Here is a 15,211-nt window from a genome sequence, read left to right on the forward strand (position 1 = left end):
GTTTGTTCTGTTATGGATGCAGATTGATTATTGTAAAACAAACAATGCAATACAATTGTGTGTCAAAGTAAATGAATGCAAATCATCAAACTGGCCGAAGAGATTGTCGGTAATACAAGAACAGTATTTTCAGCTGTCTAGATAAAGATGTTATATAATATTGTTTTTTGATATTACATATCTGATGTAACGTTTTCAAATGTTTAAGTAAGTTACGTAATTCTTCTTCACAAAATTCTGAATATGAAATGTACTACAGCACTATACTGATATCGACCATTTCCTAGCATTAACAGAATATTTAAACACATTATACCTATCACACATCTGACCTATGATGATAATCTATTGTAAGGTCATAGAAAACATTCGAACGTTTGCTGATATTTCTTCGTGGCAAAAAGCAAAAAAATTGCGTTAAGCCATACGATATTGATGTAATGTATAGAATTGTACGCACCGTGTCAATATGTATAAATACTATATCGAAATGATATGTACAAAATCTGTAACAATTTGTAGATAATAGATAAAATGTAACATTTAAGCAAGTGATCAGTGATTTTTGAAATAATAGACTGATAATTGAAGTGTTTTGCCGCTTGAGTACAGCTTGGTGACAAAGGCGACCGAAATCCCAAACACACATACACACTCATGCATGTCGCACGCACGGGAGGCCGTCCTTAAATGACCTTAACTGTTAATAAAACGTTACACAAAATAAACCAAACCAAACCAAAGTGTCTAATTTTAGACAGATAATACTTGTTTCACGAATGTTTTTTTCATGGTCCGATTGACTGCATTAAAACCGGAGTTTACCTTACTCGTTACTTGTTAAATAGTTTGATCTGTCGCGTATGTTAATATATAATTATATATTATAACTGAATTAAGAGATCCCACATTTTATTTAAATGCATGCGATATCCCTATTGAGTAAAGTTCCTTTCTCTGAAAAGAGCAGAATATAAATAATATTATTTCATATTTTCCTCGGTCACACGTGATATCCTAATAAACAGTGTTTCTTTATAGACTTTGCCAGTTTGATAGACATTTACATTTTACTTTTAAAGCGACACTGACCCGACATGTCAACTCAGTTTTCGAAAACGTTAAAAACGAAAAAGGCTTGATACGAATATCTGCTTATTACGAAGCAAACTTAAATCACCAATTTGGCTCATCCTTACTTTAAAGTTTTCAATATAATTAAAAACATGTACCTCCTCTGGTAAAGTGATATTCGTTATAAAAAAGTTTTACTGTGTATTACAATACCATTGTTACACCTTAGTAAAAGTAAACAATTAACAAACATTCAATAACCAGTTATTGCAGGACACCATAAGGACCATTCACATCTCATCAAAACTTACTATAGATCGCTGTTGATGCTGCCCAGGTGGAAATCTCCTTTGTTCGGTATGCCAGTGTAAACGTTTAACACTGGGCTTAATTGATGGTCATGCAGGCTATGTGTGATGTTGGTCGGTTCACCTTGGTAAAGTCAGCTCACCTGTGTATCATTTGCATATGACTGATTGTACTGCTATAATACATCTGTTACACTAAGGCGATATACAGTATGCGAGATCAAAGGCCATAACTCCTTATTTACAGATTCTTTGCCCTGTCTTAAATACGATCGTGTCTGGTGTATAATTTTGCCTATAATTAGACTCGGAACTAGAAGTTTGAATCAAAAATATATAATCCCTATCGCTGTACCACTCAAATGTCCATGTGTTTCAGAAAAGGTGTACAGGAGCCTTGCTATGCCAGTCAGATGAAATGCGTTTGAAACGAGTCGTGATCGTATAAAACCAATTCAATTGGTCGAGAGTACACATATGTACAGAGCCAGTTGACACCGCAAGATTCGCGAACGACTTCTGATGAACCTGCTTGAACATGGCTGTACACTTCATTCCAAATGACATATTCTCCTCAGTGCAACGTGGCTGAGTAATTGTTTCACGCTATGAAACATCGTATAGGGAATAAACAATTCACCGAGTTCAAGTAACGTAGTGAGAATGGCCATCTAGATTTTAATTAAATTGAGACCAAGGGTACATAATTTCGCACACCTGACGATTTTTTGCGCTTTTATTATGACTACTGCCAGACTTTCGTCGTACTGTTTTCATACTAAATATATCATTTCCGATTAAGATTGTTTTGATAACAAACGGTGACTGATACCACTGTCTTCCGATAAAATAGACACCGGATGATCAAATTTTGTATTTGAAATAATTCTAATTGTTAATTGGCATGTGTATTTGCAAATATTTAGAGAAAATGTAATTTGATCTGAATATAATACCATCTAAATACAAATCCAAGTATAACTAAATAACAGCGTTGATCTGCAGACACTCCGTCACTTTCGTCGCCTTGTTTACATTAAATCCTTAGGGATCTGTTAATATTTGAGCACAAACGACGGTAAATTGACACTTTCCAATTTTACAATCTTTGAAGATTATTTTAATCGTGGCATTGGGCTTAATATCATTTTAAGATGTTGTTTGTCTACACAATTGTTGAAAAAAACGTTTTTCATCATCGAAAACTAAAGAAGTTAGATGTGTGTGCGAAATTACGTTCCTGATCATCTTCGAACCCAGATATAAACACAATGTTACAAGAGCTTCCATGCGCAGTGATCATACGAATGCGAATCATCTGTATATCCTGTATAAAATGTGAGATGTTCAAAAAGCAGACAGAAGAAAAATATTTTAGCAAACATGTACACAGGAAATAGATTTGTGTAAATGATACTTTTGATGAGATTTGGAAATGTGTTCAATAAAGACGTATTACAGACACGACATCTACTATGTTAGGTGTTGAAGAGTGTTTGAATACTTGGACAAACCAAAGTAAATCCGTCGTCATATAAAGGCCGCTATTGCATGCAATTAACGCAGTAATGAGAAATCTTGCAAAAAAAAAAGCGTTATTGCGGTATCCATATTTTCTATTTAAGATGCGAGCCAAAAGCATGTTGAAACTAAGAATATTCTACATTTTTTCTTACGTTTTTACCCTCCACATTTAACCCTTATTGCATTTTTTTAGGTGTTGATGGGTCGTTGAGAATCCATTACAAACTTCCCCGTCTGGTTTGCTTTAGTATTTTCTAACGACCTATCGGCAGCTGAGATGTAGTGTATGTATGTGTATCTCCTTATGATTGTGCGAAACTGATGTCGACTTTATAGTGCTATCTCACTGAACCATACTACCGAAGGGATCCAGCAGGACACCTCACCAAGTTAATCACCTGTTTTCCTCAAATTGTTTGAAAATCAACATTGACTTTGTACTGAAAAGTGAGATAAATAGCATAGAGATTCCAATCTTATTTTAATGCAAGTTTGGTTTGGTTTGGTTTATTTTGTTTAACGTCCTACGTATGTGTGTTTTGGGAGGCTGCGGTATGTTCGTGTTAATGTTATATGGCATTCGGTGCATATTGTTCCGCCTTGCGGTACTCATGTTATATACTCGAAGGCTTCCTCACAGGGGCGAACGTTCAACCAAAGGCCAAAAGTGTGGCAATGTCAATTGAGACATTAAGAAGAAGGTTGTTTAAAATATATATATATGATCTCAAATTTAATCGCCCCACACAAATTATGCAGAGGACAGCGGATGCAATTGTTACCCTACTTGAAGGGTTACGTGAGCAAAGTGCCACATCCGATCAAAAGATGCAAAACCGTGAGGTTCAGAAACGATACGCAATGGAACGGCACTGAATTATGCCAACATCTGGTGCAATTTCTATTATGTCATATATATTGATTGAATTGTACACAGATTGGATTCTGTAGGAATAACTGACGCTCCTGAGTGTTATAGATGTCACTCTATACGAGGTAGTGTGTGATTATGCTAGGACACAGACTAAAACTGAGTCATGTTATTGTTGAAATATTTAGTATTTAAATGTAAAGTAATCCATAAAAGAGCCCATTAGGCACTCGTATAGCATGAATTCATTTCGTATACAGAGTCACACTTCATCTGACCTTTTCTGATCAGTTTTGATCAAGGTCACAAGTGGATAAAGTTAGAAACGGGCAAAATGTAAGTATAACGTATCTAATATAACAATAACGTTCTTATACCATTCTTTTCTTTCCAGTTTCATATTATAATGATATTGTGTAAATTTGCAGATTCCAGATTCCAAACAGAGTGAATGGTGCCTAAGATAACAACTATGGGGAAATGTACATAGTAGAAAATATGAACACCAGATAAAAATGCGTAAATTGATAATATGAAAAAGGCAATGCCTCGAAAGAGCGCGGCTACTTTATCTAGCAGTTATACTTGCTCTAAATTTAGCTGTTGCTAAAGTGGGATCATATATGTAGGTGTCTGCATTTGGTTAAGTATTGATGACAAAAATATACCCCTTATTGCACTTTTATCAACTTATTTCAGATATCTGTATCAAATATATAGTGGTATCTATATTTCAAATACTGATTATTTTTGTTTAAAAATAGATATCTACATTAGTATCTTTAATTCAGATATCTATTTATTTACTTAATGATTAGATATATCTGCATCCCAAATAGAGTTTTTAATTTTAAATGCAGATACATTAGTACAGATATCTGTATTTCTTATTTTTAAAATTACAAAATATTATCTCTAATTAAAATGAGATATTTCTATTGAATAGTATATATTATAATAATGTTCTGCTTTACGGTTGTGTGTATCCAGATTCCAGGACTAGCGATATAGAATTCTAGAATGTAGACAAGAATTAGTAATAAAAACGACACCGATATGTCTTTTGTAGCAGTGATTGGGTTTGAATTTGAAAGGGTGTCAGTGGGGCAGATTATTTTGAGCTTCTCAGAGGGTAAACATATTCCGACTTCGGCAAAGGAATTTGGTGTAGAACATGAAGTTTTAACCTCAAAGCTGTATTTGAAATAACTGGAAACATTAAACTATGTTGATTTGTTATCAAGTAAAGTGTGTCTTAAATTATCTTGGATCAACCCCAGACAGAAAGATTTCTTACCCACATTCTGAACCCCAGTATGGATTATTGGAAAGCAAATGCCCATATAATTCATTTGAAGAGTGCAAGACTCCTTATGGAACATTCAAACTCAAGCACATCCACTAGTATTATTTCAAATCAATGGGGCAGATTAATGTTTGGTTCAAAAACCAAAACGCGTAGACTAGAAGTGCCATTTAGTAAACATGCTTTGTAGTCTCAGTCTTTTTACCCCCCCCCCCCCCCCCCCCCCCCCCCCATAACGAAGTGAAGTTAGGGGCGGATGAAGTTAGGGGCGGATACTAGAAACGGCCTGTCCGACCCTCTGTCTGTCAACTATTTCAACAATACTTGGCATGTATAATTAGTACTACATGTAGTTGTGCATCCTCACTTTTTTAACACTCATGCATTTTTCAAAATGGCCGCCGACTTCTGATTGGTTGAGGCTTGTCTTGACAATTCCTACTAAAGTACTGTTTCGATTTCAACAAAAAATGGCATGTATAATCAGTACAACTTGGAGTTGTGTATCCCGCCTTTTTTACGATAATGCGATTTTCATAATGGCTGCCGATCTCCGATTGGTTGAAGTACAAAACAGAATTTAACCAAATTTGGCATGAAGTTATGTCCAGCTAAAGTAAAAGTCAATTGAATTGTTATCAGGAGTGTTAAATATTTGATACCGATGACATTACTACATGGTTTATTACATGTTTTTCCTCTAAATGTATCTGTGTTGTGACGGTCAAGTGGTCAGGGCTCTGTATCCTGACTCAGCTTGAAAATAACCTGTGGTAGCGTGGCTACCGCCACAATAGTATAAAGGACGGGTAGGAGACTCTTGCCTAACTACCCTAAACTGACGACTCAGTTTGCACCAATTAAACACCTGAATAGCTTATAACTTCTAAGAGACAACCAAGATACCAAATTACAGTACAATTAGGCATTTATTTATGAGACATAAAAGATTCCATTTATGACAATAATTTCATCCTCTCTTACATGACATTGTTTCTTAACTCACATTCTTAACTATATATATCTGTTCCACACTTATGAATTATGTATTCACTCGTATCCTGAATCACTCTCTAAAACTGTAACACTTACTGATAACAACAATAAATATTCTTAACTGGCAAACACAAACTTTCTATTAACTTGGGTACTTTAACACTAACATTACTAGAGTAATTAATCTACAAATAAATGTACACAGGAATCAAACTACTGAACTAATGTGTAATATCACTTCCAACTAGTATTTGTAGAAATAAACTAATAAATAATTCTCACTCATTTTTAACCATATGTGTATGGAACTATACTCAACATCAGCAGAATAAATCCTACCTAATAAAACTACATGTACTTAAACTTTGTTCATAAGAACTTCAAAGCTTCCAGAAATCTGTGAAAATACAACAATTTCCCTTAATATTTAATAATAATTATTATTCTAAAATATTCCTTAGATAATCCCGTAAATTCTGCTATTTGTCTAAATAATAATAAACATCTAACATTAGATAGTACACCAAAAACCTCAGCAGCAGATCCTATCAGTAACTCACTTATTTTGTAAAAATGCCCCGTCCGTCCCAACTAACAAGAACAAATTCCCGAAAATCCCACATTAAAATACATAAACCCATCCCCACACATAAAGACTGTACCTAACCTAACACATAAATACATGACAAGCTTTGGAACTGAGGAAACACCTCTTTGTCAATCGCTTAGACACCCACCTAAACAAACACGACTGACTACAGACGCAGACGAACGCAGACTGACTGTTTTGAATCGCCCGCTAAAATAGGAGTTAAGTCGCGTGAAGCGATTGCTGGTATTCGCTGGTAACTGCTGGAATTCGCTTGATAATCTCGAACACATATAACAATGGTATAATAAATATAATTTAAGTTCTATAAACCCTACGATAACTCAACAACATAACTCTATTAACTCACATACCTTTACCACGCACAGAAGAAATATCGTCTGCAACTTGTAAATATTACGGCAGTAAAAAATACGAAACTACGCACACGTAAACAGTTCACATACATGCTAGCTTTACGGCTGTCATATAAACATCATGGCTGCGCTCTGTAGCGAAAACATGTGTTTCAATACACGAATTACCTGACGACTTACACGATAAAAACTCCGTAAGTAAGATTATTAACGGGAGTATTAAGTGTCCAACTGATTAAAGCAAACCTACAATATTGAGAGAAAAAGATTCATATCGCATGTATGACAAAACCCTGTGTTGTCACATTACCCCCGACTTAACGTGTTCAATGTCCCCATGAACACGAAAAACTACATAAAATGGCTGGTCAGATATAAGTGTTATATAGATATTACTTAAAAACAAGAGATCCCAGAGGGATCTTGGCGCCCACCATTGAATGATCTTCATTGGTTCTATGTCAGATTGATCTTTTCTCTACTTTTCCCTTCATCTTACTAATTTGTGTAAAATGAGAAACATCCTTTCAGTACTTCTCAAAAAAGGGGAACCTATATATGAAATGTATCAATAAGGGCTGTCTGTGTAGTTATGCATATTTTTATTTCGGGATCAGCCAGAAAACAAGATGGCCAACAGGCAGCCATCTTGGAATCTGACAAGTGAAGTTTGTTATCGCTATCTCTCAGAAAGTATTGAAGTAAAACACACACAATACTAAAGATTGCAGGTATAGAAGCAATTTGTGTGTTGTATGGCACCTCTTGCCATTACATTAAAATGATTCATATATATATTTCTGTAGAACATTATTGACCTTGAAGTGTTTTCTTTGAATTTCAAACTTGCTTGAAATATTATGGACCTCTGTGAAGAATGATAAGATTACCTCAATGAATGAATCCAATAGAGCACTGATAATCTTTAGTGTTGTGTGTGTTTTACAAACATTCGACAAGAAAATGATGGTCTGTATTTGTTTCAAAGGTAAGAGTTTAACAGAAAAAACAACCATGATATTATTATATACACAATAAATATTTATTTAACATTAAAATAATGTAATTAAATTATAAATAAAATTAGGAATTAGTGAATGAACAATGATGAAATGTGATGTTTCATAGCCATATTGAGCACAAGATTGTATGAAAGGTGTACAGAACTAAATGTATAATGTACATACTTTATGGAAAGTGTATGGGCTCATTTTCCCAAATAAATACATTATAAATATTATCATCTTGTCTAACACCACACTGAGCACTTATGATTCAATTTGCATGAAATAGACAATATATTTTAAGTTGTTTTAAAAAGTGTTTTAAACCATTCTAGTTGTTTTAAACGACACACAAAAAAATAAAGAAGGTATGCCATAGAACTAGAGCATGCGCATCCAATATGTCATCATAAAATTACTCAATGTTTTCGAGTTATTTGAGCAATATGACATGGAAAGAAAGGGTTTACAGGCATTTACTGCCATGCCAGTGACCCCACTTTCAGATACTTACCTGTTACAACAAATCAACTTTAATTTGCTGACAATCACGAGTTGATGAAGACATGAATCATGTGCTTTGATCAAATTGTTGTTTTAAGTCTTACTCCAAATGGCAGAGGCTTATTTGCAAATATTCTAAGTGATTAGCCGAGTTAAACAGATATTCATGAAATTTTTGGTTGTTTTAGGGCACAGCTTAAATATACTTAAACAGAGTATGCTTTTAGTAGCATGAGGAACAACAGGATGTAACATATATATATATATTGTAACATACATGAATATTTCTTTCTAGGAAAATGTCAATCTTATCAATAAATAAATTTTATATACACTTACACAATATAAAGCACATAATTTAAGTGAATGGTATGAATAACAGCATACAGCTAAAACATTTTGTTGTAGTCCAGCTTGAATGAAAACTGAGACCAAATAATGAAAACACATGGTCTTATTGTTCAAATACAACAGGAGTGATTGAAATATTGCAGCTGTTGTTCATAACATGGTGTAGCACAAATCTAAACTTAAATTTGTGATCTACATGTAGAATAGTAATGTTTGCATTGTACAATTAGAGATGAACTGAAACCGACACGAGGACTTGTTTGGTCTTGCAGAGCACAACTGGATAAATATTGGACAACTCCAAGAGTGATTTGAAGTGGATTGTAAGTAGGGATGTACCTGTAATGAGAGAAAAGTTTGAATTGGCAAAAATATCAAATGGAACATTTAAATAAATTTGATTCACACATAAAACAACTTAATTAAAAGGGTTGTAACACATATTTAGCATGTGTCTGCAATGTATTCATGTTTACTGAAAGCAATATGATTGCTTGGAAAATAACTTACGTCTTAGAAAACTGTTGTCTGTGTCTGGAATCTGTCTACATACTACTGTTTTGTTTTGTTTTAATATTAGTTGGTCTGTTCTATTCCTGAAATTGATATGAACCGATTCAGTATTGAGCAGTAAATAGATAACTACAACGCAAACTTGTAATAATACAAAAATTTCAATAATTGATTGGTGATAGAAATACAAAATCAACAATTGGTGAACAAAAGAACATATTGGCATTACCTGATAGTGATTTAGGTCTGTGGCCAGTACAAAGGATCTGATCATTGGTGGTAGATACATGGAGGAAATGATTGTCCAATACCCGGAATTTCCAAAAGTCTTGTGTAGTTTTGATGTTTTTGCTCATTTTCTTGACATTAATTAGCACTTTGTTGAGGTTCTTTTTTGTAGATCAGTTTCATTATTCATCGGCACTTTGTTGTATCAAATGTCAGTTAATTGATATTTCGAGTGATACACTTTTCAGGTATGTCCTTGAATCAAAGTTGTAAACATGCATCTTTTGCAATCGCTCTAATTGATTATCCGATACATGACAGGTCATACACATCAAAATCATTTGAAGTAAATTTTCAAGTTTTAACAAATTTTCTGGCAATTATTTAACAATACATGAGAGTCATTGGTGTGATATAAGTAAGTGACTAACTTACAGAAAGTACAGTAAGTTGAATGTTCGTATCTGATCACAAATTCATACTAGTTCCATAGAATTCAATATTTGATTGATTTCAAAAACACTAACATTTTACTTGCATATTGGAACGTACTGATTTCCGAAAAAAGAAGTACGAGTCAAGTTTGAGTAAAGCAAGTGGCAAAATCTATACAATGCTTAAAAGGTCATCAGATTTCGTACAATTAATTTACATATAATATCAGATACAGGAAGCACACAACTAAAAATATATTGATGTAACGATATAAACAAAATGTACTCTCCCCACAGCTATTTAGCCAGTGGGGGTAGTTTCTAGTATGTGATTAAATATGGTACAAATACCATATTGAAGCACACAATCACTACGTTAATAACATAAGTTTCTTAAATGCTCATGTCTCAGTTTAGGACATTCTTCAATATCAACTATTTCATTTTGATGAGTAGACTGTTTTGTAAATATGAGTTTGCTTTGGTTGATATTGCAGTAGTTATAAGGTCTGTTTCGCTGTTATGTATTCATATTAAATTTTGCTAGTTAAGTAATTGATCTATATTAGGTTTTTGTTTGGTTTAATATGTATTTAACTTAAATTCTGCTAATTCAGTAATTGATCTATATTAGGTTTTTGTTTGGTTTAATATGTATTTAACTTCAATTCTGCTAGTTCAGTCATTGATCTGTCAGGATTTTCGTTTGGTTATTAACAAAGGACCCTTCTCCGATAAACATTGTAATTCTATGTTGCAGGCTTTACATTGCATCTTCATTTTGATTGCATTGTGTTACAAATGTATCTAAAATTGTTTCATGCAGAAAGTAAGAGAATGATCAGACCAATATGTTGGAATAACTCCTGTCTGTACTCCAGTCTCTGTAGTGTAGATATGATCGAGCAGTGTTCCATAACATGTTGGCTCTGTAATTACTTGTTTGCATGAGAATTCGCTTCGCATAAATCGCAAGAAGGCATTTGGCATGTCCAGAAGATTGATGTTAAAGTCACCAAGAATAAAAAGTGATCTATTTCTATCAATGCATGGTTTTATGTGGTCTGTTAAAGCTTTCAAAAATAACTGCATACCAAGTTTTGGTGTTTTATAAAGGTAGACAACTTGAATCTGTTTTTCCTTGACTTTTGCATGGATGGTCATGAATTCAATTCCATCATATCTATGGGGGTGTACTCTGTCCACAGTAATTCCATGCTTTACATACACAACTAGTCCATGGTTTGGCCTTGTTTTGCCATTATGATCTTCATCCAGTCTGTGTGCAGTAAAGCCAGGTAAATCATAACATTCCTGTCTGTCTGTATCAACAAGTCGTGATTCACAAATTCCAATGATATCTGCACTTTGAATGTTTGGTTCACATCTTACATCATCTATGTGTTTGTGCAACGACCTTGCATTGTTGAATAAGAGTTTCACATGCGCATTGTCAATGTTGTATAATGGAATATAGCACAAATGCATAGGTATCTTACGGAGTCTGTCCATTTCCACATGTACATTTTTGTCCACTGTTAATGCCTTGTCGTTGAAATCAAGGATGTATAGATTTGATAATGTTCTAACTCGTGACAATGCAACATAGTGGATATGTGGAGCTTTGTAATTGGACCTCAGGTCAACTACCAGTTCATCAACAGTGGTACCTTGAGCTTTATGTACAGTTTTGGCAGCAGATGGAGCTAGAGGAAACTGGGTTCTTTCATAAGTTTTTCTATTGTTTAAAAATGTCCGTTTCGTTTCAAACATTGGTGTCCACAACCTATTGATTCCTCTATGATATAGATCTTTGTATTTTGTTCTCCTTTTAGATCCAATGTTTTCATCAGTGAAAAGTATCCATATAATGCCAGGTCTTTCATGGTTCATTTCTTTGAATTCAATGTGTTTTACAATGCCTGAAGCTCCATTTGTTAATCCATCTTTTACATCCACATTCACCGTCACATCATATAACATTTCTTCTGCAAGTTTAAGCAAGCTAGGTAAGTTTCCAGTTTTGCTGTGATTTTCTTGCTTATTCATTTCTTTTATCAAATGAACTTTTGATTGTTTGCTTATATTTGAAGGGGCAATGACATCTGTATGAGCTGGCACATTCACCTTTGTGGTGACTAGGTCTTGTATCAACTCGTTGTTGAAATGATCAACTCGCTTATTTTCAGTAAATAAGTGCAAGGCATTTTTTGGATAAGTAGGTGATGGAGGTGTAATGGTGCGAGATTTAATAAGATCTCTGTCCTCTGGTAAGAGTTCATTTAATCTCAACCTGTTCAACATCTGAGCAAATTGTAAATCATCTTTCTGTCTCATGATTTCCTCAAGTTCAAATAGTTGAAAATGTTCTTTCCACAAGTTCCTTGCTAAACCTATCTTCAAATCATTAAAGATCCACGAGTCTGCCACAGGTGATAGTTGAAATAAGTCTCCAACTGCTATGATACTTATACCACCAAAGTCTCGCTTTGTGCCTGTCAGTTCTGTTAAGCGTTCATGCATGAAAGCAAACAGCTTATTACCAACCATCGAAATTTCATCTACAATGATGACAGAGAGATCTTTGTATGTGGTTCTAAACGTATTCAGTTCATCACTGTGCATGTGTTGTTGTGTCTGAAACATTTTCTTATGAAATGCTGATGCTATTGTTACACCATTGATATTGTATGCTGCTTTTCCTGTAAAAGCTGTGAGCAAAATCTTTATGCTGTCTGGGTCATGACCTTCTTTTGAGTTCAACTGTCTTTGCAATGCTTGGAATAATGCTCGGATAACTACTGATTTTCCAACTCCAGCTCCACCAGAAAGAAATGCATAGATAGGTTCATTTTTTGTAGAAATCCATTTCACGACATGGTTGAAAAATTCCCTTTGCTTTTTGTTCAAAGAACGGAGCAATGTCATATATTCATTATCTGGCAAAAGTACTGATCTTGTTTCAACTGATACTGTACTTTCTGGTAGGTTTAGGTCTTGACCAATGTCTACTGTTCTGTGCGATGGTTCTGGTGGTACATAGTGAATGAACTCTTCAGACCGATCAACTGACTGTTCTGCATCTTCCGCTTGCACTTGTTCAGTGTTAGGTGCAACAGTATCAAACTCTGAGACTATGTCTTCCTCTGCCTGATGTCTAGCCATGTCTAGTTCCTCAACATGATGTTCATATTTGTGAATAATAGGCAATATCTGTTGTTGTCTGCTGTTGAAGTGTTCTTCATATGATTCATGACTACTTAATAGATCTTGCTCTTCATTTCTCCACGGTACAAACAGTAATAGTTTTTCTCTGTAATGGTTTTCAGCATTAGTAGTTTTGCTATACCTGACATATCGAATGATTCTAGGGTTCTTGCGTTTCCTGATTGTAATGCCACCCCGCAACTTCATAATTGTGTTTTCATTATTGAATTCTGTATCACTCTCAGATTCTGAATGGTCAGCTTCATCTGAATGATGTCCTGTATCATCATCATCATTATGATCATTTTCTAAACTCTGCTTTCGTTTTTTGTATTTCACATCCAACTCAGAAACATAATCAGCAAGGCAATAGTTCTCTAGCTTCTTTGGTCTCTTTGCATACCGCTTGATGATATTGTCAGATTCAATATCTGTTGAGTTTTTAGGAAGATCTTTCAGTTGTTCTTGGCTTTTCAGAAGGAACACTCTGTCTTTAGGTAATGAGGTATTAATGAATACGACTTCACGAGAAGCTCGGGTTAAGGGCATTTGTAGTACAAGATATGATGCTTCTTGGGCACTGATTTCTACAAAATTGAGAAATTTGTTTCCAATATGTCTGACTTGACGTTTAAGATCCATGTTTCCTTCTGCTGCCTCTTTTGAAGCTTGTTCTAACATAGTGCTCATACCTCTTTGTGATTTGCTTATGTATGATACAATGTACATTGCACAGGCATATGGGTCTAAAACAAATTGCAAGTCAAGATTCGCTTTCCATGCTTGTAGTACTGTGGTATTGTAGTAATTTACCCTCATTTCTTTAGGTTCCCTTTTTAAAAATATCTTTGGTCCTTTCAGTGAACTTCTTATACACTTAATGTACTCTGCCTCTTCAATTTGTACAACTTCTGTAAGAAACTCTTCATAAGACATGTCACATCCATCTTTGAATTCATTCATTCTAGCATGAATTTCCGAGTATTTTTGTCTGTATTCATCAACATCTGTTTCAAGTGGTTCCAATAACATAGTGTTTGGAAGTGGGGGAAGTGGAAATCCAAATCTACACAGATCTGCCACCTTTCTTGCAAGTTTTAGAATGTTTGTGTACTTGCATTTTAATAAACTCCTGCATGTCATCATCTACATCAAGAGAACATGTCACATGTTTATCAACATATCGAATAATGTCTTCTTCTGAATCAGTGTTGTATTTGGGTGCGTTTTCAGTCCAGATCATCATGTGAACATGTGGAGAACCTCTGTTCTGAAATTCTATACGTTGGAAAGTGTCTGTTACACTTCCTATTGGAGCATGTTCGCTTTTCAAAACAGTATTCATAAATACTTGAACCCTATGATCAAAATATCGACTGCAGGTCACTGGATCTCTTTGTACAAGTTTAACTTTTTCAGACCAAGTCATATTTCTTATTTGTTGGTCAGAGCAAGGTGTGCCAGATAACACAGCAAGGGTTTTAAGCAACTCGTTCCATCGAGTATCAGCAGAAGACAATGACATAAACCATGTTGGTAATCCTATCTGTCTTATCATTGCGAAGACGTCTTTTTTTCTTGAAGAAAGATATGCTGGAGAATTTCTGAGAGTTCTGAAGATATAGTAACCTTCATTTAAGCTTACCATCTTGTCTGCTATTTCAGGATTTTGTGCATCTGAAGCAGTAATTTTATTTCCGTCACTCTTTTTTCTGCGGATTGCCAAATTTACTTTGTCTGCTACCTGTTTTCTTTGTATTTTGTTCAATTTGAAAAATATATTTGGAACAGATGCTGCAGCTCTTCGATCAACACTTCGCAGTTCCCATTTTGCTAAATCACTGTATGAAACAGGTGTTTGTCTCTCATTGTTTTTCAACCTTTTTTGTGCACAATATATTGATGGGAATGATAGAACCTCAGCA

The 15,211-nt window shown here is 34.5% G+C and overlaps 1 protein-coding gene and 1 long non-coding RNA gene across 2 annotated transcripts; both read right to left on the bottom strand.

Annotated features, from left to right (window-relative positions):
- Window positions 1-8,846: 8,846 nt before the first annotated feature.
- LOC117344256 lies at window positions 8,847-10,013 on the bottom strand. Its single transcript, XR_004536135.1, has 3 exons — window positions 9,647-10,013; window positions 9,415-9,500; window positions 8,847-9,243 (listed from the first exon to the last, which is right to left on the bottom strand). It is a non-coding gene; the product is annotated as an uncharacterized LOC117344256 (long non-coding RNA).
- Window positions 10,014-10,886: 873 nt separating this feature from the next.
- LOC117343355 (ATP-dependent DNA helicase RRM3-like) lies at window positions 10,887-14,318 on the bottom strand. Its single transcript, XM_033905697.1, has one exon. The coding sequence runs from the start codon at window positions 14,316-14,318 to the stop codon at window positions 10,887-10,889; it is 3,432 nt and encodes a 1,143-aa protein (XP_033761588.1).
- Between the last annotated feature and the right edge of the window lie 893 nt (window positions 14,319-15,211).

This window comes from Pecten maximus, chromosome 15 (genome assembly GCF_902652985.1).
Source record: "Pecten maximus chromosome 15, xPecMax1.1, whole genome shotgun sequence".
NCBI lineage: Eukaryota > Metazoa > Mollusca > Bivalvia > Pectinida > Pectinidae > Pecten > Pecten maximus.